General features: G+C 48.2%; 1 protein-coding gene and 3 non-coding genes across 4 annotated transcripts in view; 2 read left to right on the forward strand and 2 right to left on the reverse strand.

Moving 5' to 3' along the window:
• SNX6 (sorting nexin 6) overlaps positions 1-9,450 on the forward strand; it is a 63,719-nt gene extending 54,269 nt beyond the window's left edge. The window contains exon 14 of the mRNA XM_032871295.1: positions 7,755-9,450. Within this exon, the coding sequence (XP_032727186.1) occupies positions 7,755-7,808 (54 nt within the window). The 3' untranslated portion in view covers positions 7,809-9,450. The remainder of the gene's footprint in view (positions 1-7,754) is intronic.
• A 2,548-nt stretch (positions 9,451-11,998) lies between these two features.
• LOC116875708 lies at positions 11,999-12,162 on the reverse strand. The gene has a single exon (XR_004384260.1). It is a non-coding gene; the product is annotated as a U1 spliceosomal RNA (small nuclear RNA).
• Positions 12,163-16,110: 3,948 nt separating this feature from the next.
• TRNAY-GUA lies at positions 16,111-16,200 on the forward strand. The gene is given in 2 exon segments: positions 16,111-16,147; positions 16,165-16,200. It is a non-coding gene; the product is annotated as a tRNA-Tyr (tRNA).
• Positions 16,201-20,907: 4,707 nt separating this feature from the next.
• Positions 20,908-21,071, reverse strand: LOC116875707. The gene has a single exon (XR_004384259.1). It is a non-coding gene; the product is annotated as a U1 spliceosomal RNA (small nuclear RNA).
• Between the last annotated feature and the right edge of the window lie 3,468 nt (positions 21,072-24,539).

A 24,539-nucleotide genomic window follows, 5' to 3' on the forward strand; every position in this document is an offset into this window, starting at 1 on the left:
GTTTCTCTCTATAGGCATACTGTAAGAAATATTCCTGAATTAGAATTAATTACAATTGGATTATAATGTTTTTAAAGATTTTACTTATTATTTATTTCACAGGCAAAGATCACAAGTAGGCAGAGAATCTTAGGGGCACCTGGGTGGCTCAGTGGTTTAAGCTTCTGCCTTCGGCTCAGGTCATGGTCTCAGGGTCCTGGGATGGAGCCCCACATCGGGCTCTCTGCTCGGCAGGGAGCCTGCTTCCCCCACCTCCCGCCCCTCTGCCTGCCTCTCTGCCTGCTTGTGATCTCTGTCTGTCAGATAAATAAATAAAATCTTTAAATAAAAAAAAAAAAAAAAAACTTGAGAATCTTAGAATTGAGAGGGATTTTACAAGTCATCTAATTCAAACAAGAATAATATCTACAGTTTCTCTAAATGGTCAGCTCTGCAAGACTCTGGCACCTAGGGGCGCCTGAGTGGCTCAGTGGGTTAAAGCCTCTGTCTTCAGCTCAGGTCATGATCCCAGAGTCCTGGGATCAAGCTCCACATAGGGCTCTCTGCTCGGCGGGGAGCCTGCTTCCCCCTGCTCTCTCTGCCTGACTCTGCCTACTTGTGATCTCTGTCTTTCAAATAAATAAATAAAATCTTTAAAAAAAGAAAAAAGACTCTAGTACCTAATATGGACTAGCTAAAAAAAAAAAAAAATCTCTCTTTAATTAAAAAAAAAATTTAGGGGCACCTGGATAGCGCAGTCATTTGGGCGTCCAACTCTTGGTTTAGGCTTAGATCATGATCTCAGGGTTGTGGGATCAAGCCCTGAGGTGGGCTCTGTGCTCAGTGTGGAGTCTGCTTGGGATTCTCTCTTCCTCTCCCTCTGCCCCTCCTTCTGCTCTCTTACTCTCTCCAATAAATAAGTCCTTTAAAAAAAAAACTTAATGTACTTAACATATTCTGTCTTCAGTCAGAGGGACGGAAAACTAAAAGCATATTCAAAATTTCTCAAACTGTAAGTATTAAATTTAAATCAACTTTTTAGCCTTTTTTTTTTTTTTTAAGGATTTTATTTATTTATCTGTCAGAGAGAAAGAGGGAGAGAGAGCGAGCACAGGCAGACAGAATGGCAGGCAGAGTGGCAGAGGGAGAAGCAGGCTCCCTGACAAGCAAGGAGCTCGATGTCAGACTCGATCCCAGGACGCTGGGATCATGACCTGAGCTGAAGGCAGCTGCTTAACCAACTGAGCCACCCAGGCGTCCCAAATTTAAATCAACTTTTAAGTGTTTATTTTTTTATATATTTATAGCATTTACCCTTTGAAAGTCATTAAAAAGTTTAAAACTGCACCAAGAGTTTTGGGACACCACATAATGAACATGAACACAAATCTGCTTCTGTGTAAACTTTGACAAATTGGTCAAAGTTTTGTCATCTAAAATAAGAAAGATAAGTTTAATTTCTTTTATAGCTTACCCTCAAATATTTAAATAGTTTATATTCTGTATATATATTGTCTCCTCCAGGCTAGACATCCTTGGGCTAAATATTTTTTATCTCCTACATTTCAATAAGCTTTTTATGTTATTGCCCTCCTGCCATTGCTGGTTTAAAATATTACACTGGGGGGGGGCTCATGGGTGGCTCAGTGGGTTAAAGCCTCTGCCTTCGGCTCAGGTCATGATCCCAGGGTCCTGGGATCAACCCACATCGGGCTCTCTGCTCAGCAGGGAGCCTGCTTCCCCCTCCACCCGTCTCTGCCTGCCTTTCTGCCTACTTGTGATCTCTGTCAAATAAATAAATAAAATCTTAAAAAATGTATATTACACTGGGAAATAGAAACACTTCTGTGCGCGGGCTGATTATTGTGCACATTTCTTCTTACATTGTGCTTTATATGTTACAAGGGTTTAAGGTGCCATCTCGTACCAGCTTGATTTGGCCTATAGTCACACTTCTCTTCTTCTTCAAAGTCTTCCTGTTTTTTTAAAGATTTTATTTATTTAGTTGTCAGCGAGCACAGGTATTGGGCTGCAGGCAGAGGGAGAAGCAGACTCCCTGCTGAGCAAGGAGCCCGATGCAGGACTTGATTCCAGGACCCTGGGATCATGACCTGAGCCAAAGGCAGATGCTTAACTGACTGAGCCACCCAAGTGTTGCTGGAAGTCTTTTCTTAAGCTCCAGCCAGTTGTGTGTTTCATTTTATTTTAGTCATTTTTTTTCTTTTTTGTGGTATAAAACACATAAAATTTACCACTGTAGCCATTTTAAAGTGTGCAGTTCAGCAGTGTTAAGTATATTCACATTGTTGTGCAACAAGTTTCTAGAACTTCTTCAGGTATTGAGCATTTAATTTTTTAAAATGTAATTGTAACCATATTTAAGTCTATTAAATTTTAGCTTGCTAGTTTTAGCCTAGTGTGGTATCTTTTCGAAACCTCAGTTCAATCATATCGTACTTGACTATTAGAGTGGTTATTACTCCCAAGTGATAGACATTTGTAATTTGTATGAATTTCCCTTTTATGTCCTTATCTAAGTTTTAATTCAAAGGATTGAACAGGGAGCACCTGGGTGGCTCAGTGGGTTGTATCTGATTCTTGATTTCAGCTCAGGTCTTGATCTCAGGGTCATGAGTTCAACCCCTGCAATGATGGAGCCTACTAGGAAGAAAGGGAGGGAGGGACAGAGAGAGAGAGAAAAAGGGAGAGAGAGGGAGGGAGAAAGAAAGGGGGAGAGAGAGGGTCCTGGGATCAAGCCCCACATTAGGCTCCCTGCTCAGTGGAGAGCCTGCTTCTCCCTGTTCCTCTGTCTGCTGCTCTGCCTACTAATGCTCTGTTTTTATCTGTCAAATAAAATCTTTAAAAAAAAAAAAAAAAGAAAGAAAGAAAAAGAGAAAGAACGTGTTTTGATAAAGCTGGCATGATTTATTCTTACTCTACATGGATTGGTTTCTAATGTTCACTATTTTTGTTCTTTTTAAAGAGGTTATAAACTATCAAGGATTTTGCTAATAAATTAAGGAGGGGTTGGCAAATTACAACATACTTTTGTAAAGCCTATGAGTCAAGAGTGGCATTCATGATTTGTTGTTGTTGTTGTTGTTGTTGTTTTTAATTATTTTGGCAGTCTTTTTTTTTTTTTTTTTAATTTGACAGAGAGATCACAAGTAGGCAGAGAGGCAGGCAGAGAGAGAGAAGAAAGCAGGCTCCCCGCTGAGCAAAGAGCCTGACGCGGGGCTCAATCCCAGGACCCTGGGATCATGACGTGAGCCGGAGGCAGAGGCTTTAACCCACTGAGCCACCCAGGCAACCCTTGGCAGTCATATTTTTAAGTCATTATTTTAAGCAAAGGAATATCATGATGTGATAATTTTATGAAATTTATAATTTATAAGTAAAGTTTTATTAGGATACAGCCAAGCTCATTCATTTATGCTTTGTCTATGATTGCTTTTATACTACTACTATAGCAAATAGTTACTGAATATTTAATAGTTAAAACAGAGATCAAATGTCTCTTAAAGTCTAAAATGGTTTTTGGGGGTGCCTTCTCTCTCTCTGCCTGCCTTTCTGCCTACTTGTGATCTCTGTCTGTCAAGTAAATAAATAAAATCTTTAAAAAATTAAAATTAAATGGTTTTTGTTTTTTTTAAGATTTTATTTGAGAGAGTGAGTGGGAAGAGAGAGAAGCAGGCTTCCCGCTGTGCAGGGAGCCCAACACGGGGCTCAGTCCCAGTATCCTGGGATCATGACCTGAGCCAAAGGCAGATGCTTAACCTACTGAGCCACCCAGGCGCCCCTCAAAATCTAAATGTTTAGTACATAATTAGCCCTTTACATAAAAAGTTTCTACTGCTACTATAGATTGATGTCAACCTCTAATTTCCAGATTTTGTACTTTTCAAATCCTTTCTGAAACATGTTCTCTGTATTCAGATTTCTTCTTTTTTTAATTTTGTTTTATTTCTTTGGCAGAGAGAGCGATCACAAGCAGGCAGAGAGGCAGGCAGGGTTGGGGGGGAGGGAAGCCTCTGAGCTACCCAGGCGCCCCCCTTAAAATCCTTTTAATTTATGAGAAAAGAATGACAGGTTTTCAAGAAATTATCCCATGCTTTTGTGAGTTTTTTTGTTTGTTTTTTAAATATTTTATTTATTTATTTGACAGATAGCAATCACAAGTAGGCAGAGAAGCAGGCAGAGAGAGAGGGAAGCAGGCTCCCTGCTGAGCATAGACCCAGACGCAGGACTCAATCAGAGGACCCTGAGATCATGACCTGAGCTGAAGGGAACGGCTCAACCCACTGAGCCACCCAGGCGCCCCTTTTGTGGGATTTTTTTGTTTTTTGTTTTTACCTCCTTAATGTTTTCACTTAAATCATCCCTTCATTTCAAGTGAGCCAGTCATTCACCAAGCCATTCACTCACCTCCCACTGCACTGTGCCACAATGGGCTGGGTTACAGGGACCAGCCTGTTGGGACCTCTGCTCTCAGAGTTCATGGTCTGAAAAGAAACGTGTCCATGTGTCCCTCAGAAAGAATGTTGTAATTAAGTTTCACCATAGTAAGTACCTCCCTTTGCCAGGGGCCATGGGCGTGGTAGGGCAGGCCGCACAGCGCCAGCGTTTAAGGAGTTCCTGGCCCAGGGGAAGAGACAGGAAGACACTGAAACAGAGGAATCCTAGTTTTTTTGTGACATTCTTGGACCAGCGCCACAGTAACCTCGGCGTCCTTGGCCCACGTCTCTCTGGCAGGGGCTGGGCAGAGCCTCTGGAGGCTGAGTTATTCCAGGAGCAGTGAGAGAAACATTTGTGGGTGAAGGAGAAAGAAAAGAAGGTGAAAAACAGATGAGCTCTGGGGAGGGCAGGGGTGAGAGTCAGTCCGCAGGGTAGAGAAACTGCTGGTATGTTGGCTTAGTATGGGAGGAAAGGCTGGTCAGTTTGAATACGAAAACGAAGGAAAACCCTCCAAACCTGTGTACAGTCCCTCAAAACACAGTACAGGCTTGGTAAAACTTTTGTGCATTTTTTTATCATAGCAAATACAGAAAGGTACAAAGAAAATAAACATTTATTTATGACAGAATGACTATCAACATTTCAGCCATACATAATTTATTCAAATGGATCGTTTCTGTGGAATCAGAGTTTGGCAAATGGATGGGCTTCCAAATGGGGGAGAATGAATTTTGGAGTTTCCTTCAGCAATGTTATGTTTAAAAGTTGCCAACCTTCAAAGCAAATTTTATCTGATGCAAAATGGGTTTATTTGGGAATAACAGGAATTACAATTCAGGACAAGGGAGCTATAGCAAAAGCCGCAGGTAAGTGCAGAGAACAAAGGACAGGAATGCTCTTTTATAGAGGGAAGGGGGTAGTTGGGAAAGGCCGTTACAAACAAAAAGTCCACTAAAGTAAACTGTGAGTTGGAAGTGTCGTGGCTTTTCATTGGCTTAGCTGTGACAGGCTTGCCTTGTGGGGGCCATTGCTGGACAAGGAGACACCTTGCTTTCTCTTGCTGGGGTAGTAACATGGGTTTCCTCCTGTTGAGAATACAAGGTACTAAGAAAAAAAAAAAAAAGAATGCAAGGTACTTCACTTCACTTCTCTTCCTGATGGGTCTACAAAGTATGCAGTCAGTGGTAGGATCTGAGGGCTCCCCTTCTGGCCTCCCAACTCCATTTTATTTTATTTTATTTTACTTTAAGATTTTACTATAACAGAGATCGAGAGAGGGAACACAAGTAGGGGGAGCTGGAGAGGGAGAAGCAGACTCTCCTCCAAGCAAGGAGCCAACCCTGTGTTGGGTTCCCTGCTCAGTAGGGAGTTGCTGCTCCCTCTCCAGCTCCTCCAGTTTGTGCGCTCTCTGTCTCTCTGTCAAATAAATAAAATATATTTTTTAAAGATTTTATTTATTTATTTGACAGAGATCACAAGCAGGCAGAGAGGCAGTCAGAGAAGGTGGGGGCGGGTGGAAGCAGGCTCCCTGCTGAGCAGAGAGCCTGAAATGGGGCTCGATCCCAGGACCCTGAGATCATGACCTGAGCCAAAGGCATAGGCTTAACCCACTGAGCCACCCAGGTGCCCCACATAAAATATTTTTTAAAAATAAGTAAATAAAATGATGTCTGCAGGTTTCTCAGTGGCAAAGTTACTGTTTTATACTTTGAAATTAACAAGTATTCTGTGGTGAGATACTTGGCTTGGGACTATGTAAGTTAAATAGCCATCACTTAACCGTCAATCAGTGGTAGGATCTGAGGGCTCCCCGTAGAATTTTGTGTGATAATGGAAATACTCTATGATCAGCACTTCCAGTATGGTAATCACTAGCCACATGTGGCTGCCAAATGTTTGAAATGTGTGTAGTGCAACTGAGAAGCTCAAACTGAGTTTTTATTTAATTTTAATTGGCAGAAATTTAAGTGTTCTGTAGCATGTACCTAATGACCACAGTATTAGCATTTCAGCCTTATATTGTTTTTAGCATTCAATCCTGACTTTTTCCTGAGTCAGTTTTTATGATGGTGGCCAAATGGTGATGAATTTCTAATTCCATCATTGTACACATTTTAGTTGGCTTTCTACTCTAAGGAAGTTTTCCCTCTCCCCCATTTATGAGTTGATGTAACATATATGTTTACATTTGTCTTTACACATATCCGAATTTGGGGGCCAGTTCACATGTTTTACAGATGCTACACAGGTTTGCATTTTATAGAATACATTTGTATGTGATCTTACTACTTTATTTTTACTTTTTTTTCTTTTTTGAGAGAGGGAGATCATGAGGGTATGGAGGGGTGGAGGAAGAGAGAGAGAGAGAATCTTAAGCAGGCTCCACACACAGCATGAGCCCAGTGCAGGGCTTGATGTCACAACTGCAAGATCATGACTTGAGCCAAAATCAGCAGTTGGTCGCTTAGCCAACTGAGCCATGCAGGCAGCCCCTTATTAAATTTTTTATAAAAATTGCTATAACTTACCATTTTAGTCATTAAAATATACATTATATTAATTATATATGTAATATACTACACATATTTTAATGGCCAAAGGAGAGTGATAAGAGCCTATCTTACTGTCAGGAATGTTCAGGGACACCTGGGTGGCTCGGTTGAATGTATGCCTCTTGGTTTTGGCTCAGGTCATGATCTCAGGTCAATGGCATCGAACCCCATGTGGGGCTCTGTGCTCAGCAGGGACTCTGAGATTCTCTCCCTCTGCCCCTCTCCCTGCTATCTCTCTAAATAAATATCAGTAGTTTAACTTGGACACACAGAGCATATTTTATCTCTCATTAGAGCGTGCCAGGCAATTCAAAACAATAATATTGGTCTAGATGGAAAATTACTGAAGAATCTGGTATATGGAAAATTGTACATGAAACAAAGTATATAGTTTTATGTCTTTAAACAGTTATTTTTGGGGGTGTCTGGGTAGCTCAGTCATTGGACATCTGCCTTCGGCTCAGGTCATGATCCCAGGATCCTGGGATAGAGCCCCGCTTTGGGGGGGGGGTCCCTGCTCAGCGGGAAGCCTGCTTCTCTCTCTCCCCCTCCCCCTGCTTGCAATCCCCTCTCTCTCTCTCTCTCAAATAAATAAATAAATAAAATCTTTTTTAAAAAGTAGTTACTTCTGTGTAATGAGTAGCTTGTTACCAAAACTCTGTTGGCTTAATAAATTTAAAGTTACGTGATTTCTAGTGCTGTATATTTTTTCAGTACAATTCTTCCAAGCTCTTTGAGCTTCATAATTTATTCTCCCTTCCCTTGTAGGGTAACCTACAGTTGCTGCAGAACTGCTTGGCAGTGTTAAATGGAGACACATAAGCCACACTCCACCTTCGGTTAAAAAGGGCTGCCTTCCTTCAGATTTTATTTTTGTTTTCTTAATGATATTAAGCATTTACTGCTCACTGGAAACAAAAGAAACAGCTGACAAAGTGCATCTACTCTCCTTTTTTCTGAGAAACCACGGAGCGGTGCCGTCCATGGGCTCTGCCAGTGTGTGCGGTGGGATGCGGCACCCCTGCACCTGTGTGCTCCCTGCAACAGCTGTCCCTCACCGTGCGCGCCTCCTCTCCCGAAGCCCAAAGTTCAGTCTTGTTTTAAGTAGCCTCTGTAACTGTGTTTATTTTATGAATAGTATTCCTTATGGCTGCCAGTCTTACTTACTTTTAAGTACTTTCTGAAGTTTAACCCTTTTAAAAATACATTGCTCAAATGAGATAAAGATTGCCATTACCTTTTTTTGAATTTTGTTTTTAAAAAACATTGTATACCACCTTAGTTCATTCATGTATCCTGGTAAAGCATCTTAATCAGACTTATTTTTAATTAATGAACATTTCTTAGAAGTTTGGGGACAGATTTTATGTAATCTTTATAAGTATGATTTCTGATGAAAAGCAAATGCATTAGTATGTTTGCCTTAAACTTGTAGACTAAACCAACTATTATCAAATAAACAGTGATAACAGTGATAGTTTTTAACTCTGTGGTCATTGTATCACTCTAAAATTTGGAGTAGCTATAATAAATCTACTCCTTTATTACGCTTTACAGTGTAGGTCTTTGTTTTTCCTTTTTTCTCTTTTTAAACAGCATATTGAACCAAGTTCACCAGTCCCTTTACAAAAGAATGAACTGCTTCTCTGTGTGCGTTTAGCCTTTCATAGAAGTTGGACCTGGGCAGAGGCAGGTTAGAAGCAGACATTTCTAAAATACAGGAGCAGACAGAATGGTCTGTTACGGTTTCCTGACGTCCATCTCTAGCTCAGCCAGTGAACCATGGGATGTGCCATTGAGCCCACTTGATTGTTAACGCTGGTGTATAACTTGGTGTGTGGAGAGAAAGAGTGTGTAGAGAACAGCATTTGTCAGTGGGGGAGAAATTGGAATATTTGAAATAAAGTGGGTACAAAAAATATTATTGGCCTTTTTAATGTAAATTAACATCACATTATTTCTAATTTAAAATTAGGATGTGTTGTTTGATTTTTTCACTAAGTTCTCTTGCAGTTGGAAACCACAGGTATTTGGGTTGGTCACGCCTCGTTTACATTTTCCCAAACCCTGGTCTAGGTCTTAAAAGAGTAGTCAACGTGATTCCAGCCTTGCATGTTCTGTTGCCTTACTGGTGTGCTGGTTAATGTTTCTTTCATTGATGTTGTTCCCTGATGCCATTTGAACTTGATTTTTCTGTTGCCTGAGAAATCTCTGTGTCTTGTCCTCCTCCGTGTCTCCTTCACTGGTGAAAATACACCTATGTGACCCTCTCTAGTGGGTGAACATGGGACAGAGAGCCCTAGCTTCTAAATTTGGGTGCAGTCCCTTCACTGGCTGCCCCTGTGGCCTCAGGCAGGTTCGCTTGACCTCTGTCTGCCTCAGTTTCTCTACTACAAAGGACATATTGACCTACCTCACAGGGGTGTTGTGAGGATTAATAAACATTGGTACAGTGCTTTGGAAATGTGATGATGCTGTGTAAATGCTAAGAAGTAGTAAGTACACGGGCGCCTGGGGGGCTCAGTCGGTTGAGCGTCTGCGTTTGGCTCAGGTCGTGGTTCTGGGGTCCTGGAATCAAGCCTCACATCCGGACTCCCTGCTCATTGGGGAACATGCTTCTCCCTCTCCCCGCCCCCTGCTTGTGCTCTCTCCCTCACTGTCTCTCTCAAGTAAATGAATAAAATATTTTTTTAAAAATTGAAAGAAATAGCAAGTGCAGGGCATAAAGCTGTATTGTTCCACGTAGCCATCAGCTAATCTGTACCAAGGAGGTCTTTTGCGGAAAAGGAGTAGGAGAGTGCCCCCATCCCTTGGTGCCTGGTTTACATTTTTACATTTTCACAATGTGTGTTGGGGCAGGGGTAGACTGGAAGCAGCAGTTACATATTAGAGCATATGTGGGAGGGTGCTTAATGAACACATGTAAGTGAGTTGACTGCTCTATGCAAGGGCCTTCTCACAAAGCACAAGATAAAGAACATATGTTACTCCCTCAAGGACATACTTTAGGAGAGGTTCTACTTTGTACCTCCAGAACAATTGAAACATTCCATAGTTCACTGCTAGTTCCTGATAATTGCCCTGGTTTCACTGCTCTTGTGCTGTGGCATTCATTAAACATTTATTGGCTGTTGTCGTATGCCTGGGGGACACAAAGGACAAACAGGAGGACGCCCAGGAACACAGACAAAGCCCTACACGGGTAGTACAGTGTCTGCCACAGGGGACACTTTATGCTCTGAGAGGAAGAGAGCAATCTAGGCAGTGGGAATGACCCAGGGTGTGAACGGGGTGGGCAGGGGAATGAAGGTTGTGGGTTTTTTGCAGTGAGGGTGAGATGGCAAGAGAGGAAATTGCAAAGGAAAGTGGGTCATGGCAATTGCACTACTGGGTATTTGTCCCAAAGATACAAATGTAGTGATCCGAAGGGGCACCTGCACCCTGTTTATAGCAGCAATGCCCATAATAAACTATGGAAAGATCTAGGTGTCAAGTGGATAAAGATGATGTGGTATGTACACACACACAGGAATATTACACAAATAAAAAAATGAAATCTTGGGGCTCCTGCGTGGCTCAGTGGGTTAAAGCCTCTGCCTTTGACTCAGGTCATGATCCCAGGGTCCTGGCATTGAACCCCACATGGGGCTCTCTGCTAGCAGGGAGCCTGCTTCCTCCTCTCTCTCACTCTCTGCCTACTTGTGATATCTGTCAAATAAAATCTTTAATAAATAAATAAATGAAATCTTGCTATTTGCAACATGGGCAGAACTAGAGGGTGTTATGCTAAGTGAAATAAGTCAATCAGAGAAAGACAATTATATGATGTCACTGATACATGGAATTTAAGAAACAAAACAGGATCATAGAGGAAGAGAGGAAAAAATAAGATGAAACCAGAGAGACAAAAAGAGAATCATAGGAAGCAAATTGAGGGTTGCTGGAAAGGAGGGTGGCGGGATGGGGTAACTGGAGGTTGGACATAGGAGGGCATGTGATGTAATGAGCGCTGGCTATTACATATGACTGATGAAGCACAGACTTGTACCTCTGAAACCAATAATGCATTATATGTTAGTTGAATTAAAATTTTGAAAGGAAGAAAAAGAGGGTCAGGCCCAATAAGGCTTATAGACTGGGCTAGATGTCTGCACCTGGTTTGGAAAAGCTTATACAATATTAACGTTCTGTAGCAAAACTATAGAAGTTGAGCTCAAGCTGATATTTTTGGAGAGAGGCACTACAGGTTAAACAGTTTAAAGTATTAGTAAGACAAGTCTGGCTGGTTTAAGAGGAAAACTGCTTTAGCGGAATTAGAGTGGTTCAAGGCCTTATGAAAAACACCAAGCAGGGGCGCCTGGGTGGCTTAGTGGGTTAAAGCCAATGCCTTTAGCTCAGGTCATGATCCCAGGATCCTGGGATCGAGCCCGGTATCGTATCGGGCTCTCTGCTCAGCAGGGAGCCTGCTTCCCCCTCTCTGTCTGCCTCTCTGCCTACTTGTAATCTCTCTGTCAAATAAATAGAATCCTTAAAAAAAAAAAAAAAAAAAACACCAAGCAACACTTAAATTGCACACCACCTCTGTATGGAACTACCTGAAACAGATGGTACACCTACCTCAACTCCACAAAACGGATTTCAATACTACGACATATCTTCGGTTGTATAAACAACTTAAAACTTTGTTTCAGACTTTCCAATCAAAACCACGATCTTTGAAAGCATTTATAAACTCCAAGTTCAGAACTCCTACTCACACTTCAAAGTAAAGCCAAAACCCAAAAGCACAAGCATGTTTGCTTTTTGCTTTGAAGACTCTGTTGATACATTTCACAGAAACATACACACACAAAAAAAACAAAAAAAAGACAAGAAAAAAAAGCTTTTCGCCTGACGCATAACCTCAAGCAAAAAACTTTGTGCTACCTAGACCCCAACTTTGGGGCGTAAATGTGAAAAAAAAAAATTCAAAAACAAAGCTGGTATTATCTTTCATTACACCACTAAAAGATCAGGGGAAAGCGCGAACGCAGTCCCCCACTACCACAAATTATGCAGTCGAGTTTCCCACATTTGGGGAAATCGCAGGAGTCAGCACATCCGGAGTGCAATGGATAAGCCTCGCCCTGGGAAAACCACCTTCGTGATCATGGTATCTCCCCTGCCAGGTAAGTATGAGTCGCTCTCCCCCTCCCCACACACACCCTCGCGCCCCACCCGCTCCTTACACACGGTCACTTCCCTCCCGCCGCCCCCGCGACACCCGCCCCCCGCACCACCGCCGCCGCCCCCTCGCCCACCCGCGCAACCACGGCGGGCGCCTTCGTCCGGCCCCACGCGGGACCCGCGGGCTCGGGCGGGGCGGGCCCGGCAGCCTCTGCGCGCCTGCTCCTCTGCATACGCCACGCCCTTGTCGTGACGTCCCCGAGCCCTGTCGCCCGCTCTGGGACAGCGGATGTCCTCGTCCCCGCCGAGGCCGCGGATGCCTGCGGGGCGGACGCTGAGGGTGTCCGCACCTGGAGGGGAGACCCGAGAACGCGGGGTCTCCCGGAGCCCAGCGGGAATGGTGGTGGCTCAAGACTCGGGTTTGGTCTCGCCTTCCTTTCCGCGAAAAGAAAATTTCAGCCCCTTTTTGTCCTCGCCTGTTCGAGACTCATTTTCAAACCGAGTCGAAAACTCAGGAGAGGCCTTTCTGACGGTCGGCGTTAAGGGCTAAGCCGCCCCAGTAAGATGCGGCAGTGGCAGTGTTTCTTTCTGGGGTCTTCCCAAGTTTCACTCGGCGTCCGAACATGCAGTCGCCCGATCCAGGAACGCGGGAGGGAAGGAAAAGCGTCCTGCTGAGTTTTGAAGAAAGCACATGAAGCAACGCGCTCCGCGGTGCCCTTCCGCCGCAGCTTGTCCGGTGTCCCCCCGGGAGCCCCGGCGGTCCCGCCCCGCAGCCCGCGCACAGGCTGGTCCCGCCCAGTGCCCTCTGGTCCTTTCCCACTCGGACTCTGTCAAAGATGAACGCAGCAGACGACAGCTACAGTGGTGAAAAAAGATTTTCCTCAGGAACTGCTGACAGGAGGGGAAAGAGCTGAGCTCCACCCGCATCTGTGCGCAGCATGAGACGAAGGGGGCCCGGGACCGTTGGAGAAGTGAAAAGTGACACCCGGTCGTTCAGTAGGGCCGCTGTAGGGCAGCTGTGTGTGTTAGCTGACAGCTGAACTGACAGGTTATGGGGCTACCGTCCCACAGAGACTGGGACATAGGCCCCAGCCTTCACCATTACAGCTCAAAGGAATGGCTCTCGGGCCTTGAGAAGGATCCTTTGGAGTCCTAACAGACCCATGGTCACAACTGCAAGCGCTTTTTAATGAATGCCCAAAGAGGGACGCTTGGGTGGCTCAGTCGGTTGGGTGTCTGCTCTGGCTCAGGTCATGATCCCAGGCTCCTGGGATGGTGGGGTCCAGCATCGGGATGCTTGCTTGGCGGGGAGGCTGCTTCTCCCTCTGCCTGCTGCTCCCCCTGCTTGTGCTCGCTCACTCTCTTAAATAAATGAAGTGTTAAAAACAAAAAATATATATAGGGGCACCTGGGTGGCTCAGTGGGTTAAAGCCTCTGCCTTCGGCTCAGGTCATGATCCCAGGGTCCTGGGATCGAGCCCCACATCGGGCTCTCTGCTTAGCGGGGAGCCTGCTTCCTCCTCTCTCTCTCTCTCTGCCTGCTTCTCTGCCTACTTGTGATCTCTGTCTGTCAAATAAATAAATAAAATCTTTAAAATATATATATAATATATATATATATATAATATATATATATATATATAGAGAGAGAGAGAGAGAGAGAGAGAGAGGTTGGGGGCCTGTGTGTCAGGTGTCTACCTTTCTCAGGTGGGAGGTCACTCAGGGACAGAACCTTATGCTGCTAGAAGCTATGCTAGAGCCTGGTCAGATCTCAGGAAAGAAAACAGTTTGGAGGGATTGTTATGGGAAGAGAGGAGAGTTCTACAGTTCTCAACTGAAGAGACCCTGTTCTGTGATCAAACAAGGTAACTCTGCACCTCCCCCTGGCTGAACCCTGGCTCCTGGCCCCTCCTTGTGCAGTCTCATTGCCTCTTCGAGGACGAGGACGAGGACGTGGAGAGTTTGTCCGTTCAACAACCCTTGGCTGAGTATATATGCATACTTTGGGAATGGGTGACAAAAGACAAAAAGGCCTCTGGGCACTCCTCTATTGTAGGAGGGACAGGGGGAGTGGGAGAATACTGACAATGGACACAATAGGTACTTAAGTACTCTGGTAGGTGTTAGGAGCTGAGAAAAGAAAGCATTGAGGAGAGAGAGGGGATCTGGAGTGGAGTTAGGGCCACAGGCAGTGAGGTGGATTGGGTGGTCAGAAGAGGCTACGTTGAGCAGGTGCTCTGTGAGCAAAGGCTGGGAGGAGGTGAGGGAGTGGGTCATGGGCTATCTGGGGAAAAGCTAGAACAAAGGCCCAGGTAGGACTGTGTGTGAATAGCAAGGAGGCCCTGTGTCTAGAGCAACATTGAAGGGCTTGACAAAATTAGAGAGTCAGAGAGGTGACTAGGTGGGAGTAAGATCATGAGGGTCTTGAAAATCATTGTAGGACTACCTTTCTATGGCTTTTGGAGGGTGGGGGCGGGGATTAAGAGAGAGCAAGAGAGCAGGGAGGGGAGGGGCAGTGGGAGAAGGAGAAAGAGAAGCATAAGCAGGTTCCAAGCCCAGTGCAGAGCCGGTCCTGGGGTTCGATCTCACAACCCTGAGATCATGACCAGAGCTGACATCAAGAATCAGACACTCAACCTGCTGAGCCACTCAGGCGCCCCTTGGTGGATAATATTTGTATTTCCCCTTGGAATTCAGCTACCTGGATGTTCCAACACTGCTTTAGCCAGCTGTTGGTGTCTCAGCTAAGAAGGCCCGGCTCCGTTTCGCCTGGAAATCCACCACAGGTACTTACTGCTGCTGAGATCACCTTGGGTACAGCTGACAGACGCTCTTGACTTGGACTTCCACCTCTGGTAGTGCCTTCTGTAGTCCCTCTCAGGGGTGAGCCTTCCCTGGCTGGGTCCATCCCCCTGCGGAGCCTTTCCTCAGAACTGACCAGCCCGGCAGCTCCAGCGACCACTGCACTCCGTGATGATCATTAAGACTAGCAATCTGAGTGAACCAAAAGGTTGTTTGTTTGGTTGGTTGGTTGGTTTGCTCTGTGTCTGTTTGTTTAAGTAAGATCTCCCCCCCCACCCCCCCGGGCTTATTACTTTAAAATAAAATCTTAAAAAACAAAAACAAAAAACAAGGAAGCTCTACACCCAGTGGGTGGGGGGTGTGGTGTGTGTGGGGAGTCGAACTCACAACCCTGAGATCAAGAGCTACATGCTCTACCGACTGAGCCAGCCAGGTACCCCTACACTGAAAGGTTTTGAGCAGAGGAGTGGCTTGATCGGAATCTTTCCCCTCCCACTCCTCTTGGCAGCGGGGGCGGGAGCGGGGGGAGTAATAATGAATTAAATTAAAAGAAAAAAATCTGGCTGCAAGGGTGAAAGCAGGGAAATTAGGAGACCTGCGGAATCCGAACGAGATGATCTTGGCTGCGAACGCCGCCGGCATCATCTGCTGCACCACCACCAAGTGTCATTTTGGCCCAAGGGTTATTTTGGCCTGAAGGCGCCCACAAACCAGCAGGTAGCTGGGCGGTTCGAAGCCGCCTACCTGGTGCGCAATCCAGTGGGGTCCCCTCCTCCGCTCCGCAAGGCCTTGGTCGCCCAGCCCGCGCGTGGGGTTCACCAACGCCCCTCCTCCCCCTCTTTCCCGCTCCCGGGCCACGGACCCTGGTGGCCCCACCTGTAGAAGGGGGCGCCGGGAGGGCACCTGAGGCCACGGGGGAGAGCACGCGCCCAGGCGTCTCGGCCGCCACGCCCGGGATGCGGCCCCCCCGCCCCGGGCGGCCGCCGAGCGCAGGGGACTCGCTGCCCCGCGCGGAACGGGCGCTGCGGCCGCGGGGACTCGGCTCTTCTCTGGGATGGCTTCGGAGCGCGTCAGGGCCCGCTGGACGTCCCGCACGGCCGCGCCGTGGCCTCCGTCATTTCGAGAAAAAGCCCGGCCTCAGGCCCGCCAGCGCGCAGCCTTCGATAGCTCAGCTGGCAGAGCGGAGGACTGTAGGCCTGAGAGGCGTGGACATCCTTAGGTCGCTGGTTCGACTCCGGCTCGAAGGACGCGCGCGACGCTTTTGCGCCGTCGGGGAAGCCACCGCCCCCTCGCGCCCGGCCCGGGCCCCCCGGCGGCCCCCCGGCTGCCTCGCCCTCCCAGCCCGAGGCCGGAAGCCCTTCGGGACCCTCGCCTCTTCGGCTGCGGGTGTGCCGCCGCCCCGGGAGCACCCCGGGCCTTCCTGCCGCCGTGGGCCGCCACGAGCCCTGCGGCGCTCCGGGTCCGCGCGGCTGCCCGGTCCCACGCCCTCGGCGCTGGTTTCCGCCCCCCCCCCCCCCCCCCCCCGCGACTCCGGCTCCGCACCAGCAGGTGGCCCGAGAGGGTCTGCCTCCCGCCAGCCCGCGCGGCTGACAAGCGGACGGGTCCTCCCATGGGGCAGGGAGCACCGCGGCTTCCTTCAGGACAACTGTCCCTCTCGAGCTGGGGCCGTCTCCTACCCGGCCTCCGGGGACGGTCACCGCTTCTGTCTCTCCCAGCCGCCGTCTGTCTGTCTGTCTCCTTCCCTGTCTTTCAGGTGGTGTAGAAACCTCCAGAATTACGGCGCCAGAAGAGCCTCTTCGCGGACCCGCTCACTCTGCTCGTGGGACAGAACTGTCACCCTGAGGTTTTTCAAGCCATCGCCAGTCGTGCGCTTGATTCGAGGCTGACGTTGGCAGAAGCGAAGTGCAGCAGGGGCCTCCATGGGCCTGGCCAGTGTGGCTGAGAACGTCGGAGGCGCCTTCAGGGTTCCGTCCGTGTGAGGACCGGGTGCGGCCCGGGTACACTTCCGTTTTCCCGCGCCTTTGCACCTGCTCTCGTAGCCCTGGCGTCGGGTGGAGCGGGGGTGGTGTGTGGGGAGGGTGGGAGGCAGGTGCTCCTGCTGAGGGAGCGCGGACTGCTCACACTCGGTACAAGCCTCCTCCCTACTGCGCTGGGGGTGCGGTAAACCCCCCACACCGATTCTCCGATTCTCTGGCTACACCCGATGGCGGGAGGTAGAAACAGATGAGATATTTCCATCCTGCCCGCTTTCTGGCCACTGACCGCAGGGGTCTCCACCTGTAGGAAGGGATGGGGGGAGGAGTGAGATCGGCGGCCACAGCGCACACTTAGAGCTCAGACAGAGCCCGAGAGAGTCGGGGCAATGAGGGCTGAAGGCAGGGCGCAGGAGAGTGGGAGGAGAGTGGGGTGGGGGTGGGGTGGGGCGCGGACAGCTGCCAGCGTGGACGGGCACACACGTTCACCTCCTTGGCCCTCTTGCGGGTTCTGAGCAGCCGGCTGACTTAGCGCCGGGCCTGCAGGCTAGATTGGCAGGGCCTGAAGAGCCAGATCCTGAGGCCCAGCCAGAGGGCACCGCGGAGACCATGGGCTTCACCTTGGAGCCAGAGCCAGGTTGCTGGGGGGAGGAGTGTGGGTGCAGAGAACTCCAGAGAATAGTCCTCCCTGTTCTCCTCCTTCCTGAGGGAAGGAGACTCCAGAGTCTCGAAGTACAGGTGGAGAGCATCCCAGAGGGGACTCCAATGGGACTCCAAGGGGAGTGTGGCCCTTGGGAGCCTCGGGGACGCAGCCACTGCCATCCCTGACCTCGGAGCCCACGGGCTCCTTTTCGCCATTGCTTCTGCCTCTCAGACTGAAGACTGTGTTTCCCCACACGTCTTCCTCTCCGGGCAGGCTCCTCTTGGTTTTCTCCTCAACCCAGTGTCAATCCCACTGTGCCACTGCTAACTGAGATGGACTGAGCCATACTTTCCACGGGCTCAGGAGGGCCTGCCAGGGAAGCCCAACAGGTGAAGACCTTCAGCAAGATGTGATTGCTTTGAAGCCACAGAGAAACCCCAGCCTCCAAGGTCACTACCTACAGAGACCAGCAGACAGGAACCAAGGAGAATACCTTAAGACCTTCACTGGATGTGGCCCCTGATGGGATGTGGAGGGGTGGCATCCCTGGGGACCTCGCTCTGGTGCTTTGGGGAAAGAGCGGGGGGGGGGGGGGCATTGGGTTTTGGTGACCAGCCAATGCAAGCCTGGGCCCCAGCATGGCCGACCGTTCCCGGCTGGGGTGTCATGGAGAGCAGCAGGGGGCTTCCAAGGTGCTGCCCCCCAGCCTTGCAAGTGCAGAGGTACCTGCTACCCAGTCAGGTGGTGGTGGCACTCAAGTGAGGGGAAGGCTGAGCACCTGTGGCTTGCTGGGCCTCTGTGGGACTCTCAGTGGGTGGGGGGAGTGGTCTTGGGCACAGGCTAGATGGGATCGGAGAGGCTTATTGCAGTGCAGGGGAGCCAGGGCAGGGAGTCCATCCCGGGCACTGGCGTTCCCTTCTCTCTGACTCCAGGGCCTCTCCGGGAAGTCCAGAGAATCTTGACCCGTTTCAGGAATCCAGGTCGGTGGGCAAGGGAGCGTCCAAGGAGCCACGCCACCAGCATGGCCCTCACGGCTGGGTTTGCACCGGCCCCGTCAAGCCCCGGAACACGTAGCTGTGCCAAAAAGTAGAGCAACGTGCGGTGACCGACGTGGACGTGTCAGGCACACGAGGGCCAGTTTGAAAGGCTTCCCGCTGGCCAAATCAAGGTAAGGATAATAATGCATTATAATCTGTGGAATAAAATAGGCGCCAGGACACACCAGTATCCGTGACCACGAAGCACCAGATCTTGGTCTTCAAATAAATAAAAGAAAAAGTAAAAGGAACCCGAGCTTCTTGGAGACCCACCTCGCTGCCTCTCTGGGTCTTCATTTTACTACGTGGTCTCCTACGTACATGTAAAAATCTGTACGCTTGCCTCCTCTTACTCTGGTCTTGGTTTTTTTTTTTTTTTTTTTTTTTTTTAATGCCTTAAGATTTTTTTTTTTTTCAGATTTTATTTATTTATTTGTTAGAGGGAGAGAGAGAGAGAGCACGAGCACAGGCAGAGTGATAGGCAGAGGCAGAGGGAGAAGCAGGCTCCCCGCCGAGCAAGGAGCCCGATGTGGGACTCGATCCCAGGACGCTGGGATCATGACCCGAGCCAAAGGCAGCCGCTTAACCAACTGAGCCACCCAGGGGTCCCTAATGCCTTAAGATTTTATTTATTTATTTATTTATTTAATTTTTTTTTTAAGATTTTATTTATTTATTTGACAGACAGAGATCACAAGTAGGCAGAGAAGCAGGCAGAGAGAGAGGAGGAAGCAGGCTCCCCGCCGAGCAGAGAGCCCGATGCGGGGCTCGATCCCAGGACCCTGGGATCATGACCTGAGCCGAAAGCAGAGGGCTCAACCCACTGAGCCACCCAGGCGCCCCAAGATTTTATTTATTTGACGTAGAGCGAGCACAAGCTGGGGGAGTAGCAGGCAGAGGGAGAAGCAGGCTCCCCATTGAACAAGGAGCCCGACGGAGAACTCAATCCAGGGCCCTGGGATCATGACCTGAGCTGAAGGCACACACTCTGTGGACTGAGTCACCCAGTCCCGCCTCCTGTTATTCTGTTTTATGTCCATTTAATTTTCAGGTCCTGTGGAGACCCCAAAAGGATAGAAATAAAGTCCGTGTCCCCTACTGTTTGATCCAGGGTGAAGCAATGGATGAGCAAGAGAGGCAGGCATGTGACAGATATAAGGTGCTAACCCCTGACTTACCTCTCTCTGATGTCTGTAAAATGATCCCATTCTTCTCTCATGGGAGAAGGGGCTGAAGGAGGCTAGATTGGATGCTGAGGGTGTAGACTAGAGGATCCTCTCCCTGAGTCCAGGGACTGTTCTGTACAGCTCTTTTAGGGGCTCCGGCAAATGATGTTCAGAGGTACTACTGATGAAACGGGACAGGGAGTGCTTCCAACTCTGTGGTTTCTCTGTAGGAAGGAGAGTGTTGGTCATCTTACCTGGACTCAGAGCTAGAATCCAGAACCCACTTGGAATCCACTTTTTAAAGACTGAGATCAGTAAGTGAATTCATTCAGTATGTTGAAAGCCTAGTATATGGCCATGGGCTATTCTAGGCAAGTGTGCATGGAGCGTCAACAAAATAGACCAGAATCCCAGCCCTGGGGGACTTACATCGCAGGAGGGTAAAATTAGAAAAGTAAAATATATACTATGTCAGATCAGTGCTTCCCAAACTTTAATGCCCCTAGAACCGAATGGGACTCTTGTTAAACTGCTGATCATGATCGGTAGATGGTGCCAAGGTGAGGCCTCAGATGCTGCTTCCTTGTTTGGGGGAGAGGGAGAACCTTAGGCTCCACGGAAACCCTGAGACGACCTGAACTGAAAGCAAGAGTCTGACCTGACGCTTCACTCCTTGCACCACCCAGGAAACCCTAGGACGAGGCATTTCTCCACCGTGCGCCCACGGGACCAGAGGATGCTGAAATCGCTGGGCGACGGACCACACGAACCAAGGTGACAAATCCTTGCAAGCGACCCCGCAAAGAAGAAGAAAAGAAAAGGGGCTTTTCCATTAGTAGTAGGGAAGGAACTTCTCGAAAACAGCTCCCTTGCCTGGCTGAACAATAAATACACTTCAACTACAGTGACAACGCGGAGAAAGAAAGAGCCACCACAAACTGAAGACACGCTGTGAGTCCGCAGGACAAAGAAAGAGCCACCACAAACTAAAGACACTCTGGGAGCCCGCAGTACGAGCACGTCACTTACAGAGGGAAAAAACCATAGGGAATCTCGGGGGGCACCGTCAAGTAGCAACCGTAAGAGAGCTCCGGTCGTGAACTTAAGAAGCCTTCTCTTGAAAGACCAGAAATTCCAGGGGAAAGCGCGAACGCAGTCCCCCACTACCACAAATTATGCAGTCGAGTTTCCCACATTTGGGGAAATCGCAGGGGTCAGCACATCCGGAGTGCAATGGATAAGCCTCGCCCTGGGAAAACCACCTTCGTGATCATGGTATCTCCCCTGCCAGGTAAGTATGAGTCGCCCTCCCCCTCCCCACACACACCCTCGCGCCCCACCCGCTCCTTACACACGGTCACTTCCCTCCCGCCGCCCCCGCGACACCCGCCCCCCGCACCACCGCCGCCGCCCCCTCGCCCACCCGCGCAACCACGGCGGGCGCCTTCGTCCGGCCCCACGCGGGACCCGCGGGCTCGGGCGGGGCGGGCCCGGCAGCCTCTGCGCGCCTGCTCCTCTGCATACGCCACGCCCTTGTCGTGACGTCCCCGAGCCCTGTCCCCGGCTCTGGGACAGCGGATGTCCTCGTCCCCGCCGAGGCCGCGGATGCCTGCGGGGCGTGGAGGAGGACCGGGTGTGTGGGCGCCGAGGACGTCCGCACCTGGAGCGGTGACTCTAGAAGACGGGTCTCTCAGCTCTGAGCAGTTGAGGGCCCAACGAGAGGGTGACCCCGCCTTACCGAAAGCGAAAATATATCGGAAGTATATTTTGTTTTAGCCAGTTCCTCTGAACTCATCCTCACTGGAAGTTTATTATGCGGACTTGCCCATCCTGAAAATGTGACCTATAAGATTAATGAGGTTGAAGCTAGCAGAAAATTTAAAGCTTGTTTTTCAGAGAACGCTTTCCCCGTCATCAGTTTTTGTGTCTTTTCTGACCCTACCAATAATCCTACTGTCTCTGCAGAAGCCTGGATTCAAGGTCAACGATATGGTTCTCTAGCCTCCAACCCATATTGTTAACCCACGGTAATCAACCCAAGTCCCCATCCAGTTTATACCAGCTCTTGGAGCATGCCCATAGCCCCCTTCTGCATGGCCTATGATAATCTCCTGATGAAAGGGGCTGGATTTTGCTTTTTTCTGATGTTAAGTCTCCACCCTAAGTGAACACGAAAAGTATGTTATATATGCACTTGCTAAATGCACCTGCTCCATCTTTCCTCATGCATAATCATAACTTTCTCTGCTCTTTTCATCAATAGGTATATACTGCAGGCCCTGTGGTTATAAAAAAAACCAAACTTGTTCCCTCCCCCTTCAGGCAAGCAGATTGGTGGCTTGCTCTCCAATCTCCTCCTTTGGCTGCCTCTCTTGAATAAGCCCTTTCCTTACTGCAAACCTGATGTTTCAGTGATTGCCTTTGTATGCACCAGGCAAAGGTTCAGTTACACTTGGGTTCAGTTACACTCTCCCCTTAAGCACTTAAGTAGTAAGATGTCCCCCAGCCAAATTAACAAGGATTATTTTTTCATGGCATCTTCCTGAGTAAGCCTGTCAGAATCTACTTTAACGTATGAACTTCTTCAACGTACACAAGTGAGCTTAGTAAAACCTCATGGAGGGCCGCCTGGGTCAATGGGTTAAGCGGCTGACTCTTGATTTCCGCTCGGGTCATGATCTCGGGTGGTGGGATCTAGCCCCAAATTTGGCTTGCCCGTGTAGAGCCTGCTTGTATGTCTCCCCCTGCTCATCCCCACCTCTCTAAAAAACAAACAAAAAACATAAAGAAACCCCTCAAAAAACCAAAAACCAAAACAAACCCTCAAACGCCCTAAGGGGGAAAAAACGTCAAGGAAAAAAAGTTAACCTTGAAACCAGGACAAAGTGCAAACTTCATCCACTGAACAAATTATGCAGTGGTCAAGTAAGTACATAATGCTGCTAAAACAGAAAGTATTTTAAAACACTTGAAAAATTGTAAGTATACTATAAGTATACTCTTCTTTTTTCTAGCCAATTCACAGTTTCTGAAACATTCCAGTTAATCTGTTTAACTATTTCTTTCTTTTTTTTTTTTTTTTTAAAGTAGACTCCACGCCTGGTGTGGAGCCTAACACTTGAGCCTGGACTCTGGACCCTCAGATCAACACCTGATCCGGGGTCAAGAGTTGGAAGACTGAGCCACCCAGGTGACGCACTCTCATTTTGCCTTTAGATGGTGAGCCAAACACAATTTTTTAGATTGTACACTGTTAACCTTTTTTTAAATCTCTGCTACTCTGTCCATTGAGAGATCGGTTTATTTCTTCCCCTGGAAACTGGAATGTAGTGACTTGCTTGACCCAGCCAATGTGGCAAAAAGGTTGCTCAGGGAATTCTCAGCCTGGATCAGAAGAAATTTTACCACTTCCATCTGGGTGTCTGGGAACCCTGTCTGGGACACTTGAGATACCGTGGAAGAAGGCTGATTACTTTGAGGCTACCGTGTTGTGAAGAAGCCAAAGGCTTTGCGGAGAAAGATGCATAGAAAGAGAGGTGCATAGCTAGTCCCCAGCTGTTTCAATCTCAAACTGAGACCCCAAACACCAGGGAGCAGAGTAATGCCTGCCAAAATTGCATATCTGCGATCCAAATTGATGGCAGTTATTGTTTCAAAGCTCTCAAGTTTTAGGGTGGTGTTTTTGTGCACCAATACAGAATGGAACAAGGAGAGAGAAGCAAGCAAACAAGCAATATGAAGTAGACGAGAGAAAAAAAGTGGTTAAGGGATAGAGGAGTTGGGATGCAGAGAAGGGACTGGGGTTGAGGCTCAAAGTTTTTTTTTATTTTTTTAAAAGATTTTATTTATTTATTTGACAGACAGATCACAAGTAGACAGAGAGGCAGGCAGAGAGAGAAAGAGGGAAGCAGGCTCCCCGCCGAGCAGAGACCCCAACTCGGGGCTTGATCCCAGGACCCTGGGATCGTGACTCGAGCCGAAGGCAGAGTCTTTAACCCACTGAACCACCCAGGTGCCCCTAAAGTTTTATTTAAAAAATTTTTTTTTATTAACATATAATGTATTATTTGTTTCTGGAGTACAGGTCTGTGAATCATCAGCCTTTCATAATTTCATAGCACTCACCACAGCATATAACCTCCCCAATGTCCCTCATCCACCCTATCCCATCCCCCTCCCCTCTAGTAATCCTCAGTTTGTTTCCTGAGATTAAGAGTCTCTTATGGTTTGTCTCCCTCCCAGGTCCCATCTTGTTTCATTTTTCCCTCCCCTCCCCCCACAACCCCCTGCCCTGCCTCTCAAATTCCTCATATCAGAGAGATCATATGATAATTGTCTTCCTCTGATTGACTTATTTTGCTTAGCTTAATAGAGGACTTAAAGTTTTTGACAAGGGAGTCAAGGAAAGTCTCTCTGCTACATACTCCTACTTTTCTTCGCTTGCTCATCATCTGCACCCAAAGCTCCTCACTCCAAAATGGCAGTCTCATCCGGCAATTCTCTGAGTTTATTTGTCCTTTTGTAGGTCCTAGGACCATAGCCAACTCCTTAGAATCCCTAACTCTTGAGTTTAAAGTTTATTGGAATCAGTAAATAATGACCCAACTTTTGTGGAGCAGAATGAACATGCTGTAAGGGCATATCCCTGAGGAGGCCCATGAGTCCCAGAAAAGAGAAAATGGGTTCCTCAACAGGTATGTCCTTGACATCACTGTGACTCAGGGAGAGTATTCTACTTCTCAAAAAAGTTGGGTGGAACAACAATTG

The sequence above is a fragment of the Lontra canadensis genome, unplaced genomic scaffold (assembly GCF_010015895.1).
Source record: "Lontra canadensis isolate GAN:19392208 unplaced genomic scaffold, GSC_riverotter_1.0 scaffold42, whole genome shotgun sequence".
NCBI lineage: Eukaryota > Metazoa > Chordata > Mammalia > Carnivora > Mustelidae > Lontra > Lontra canadensis.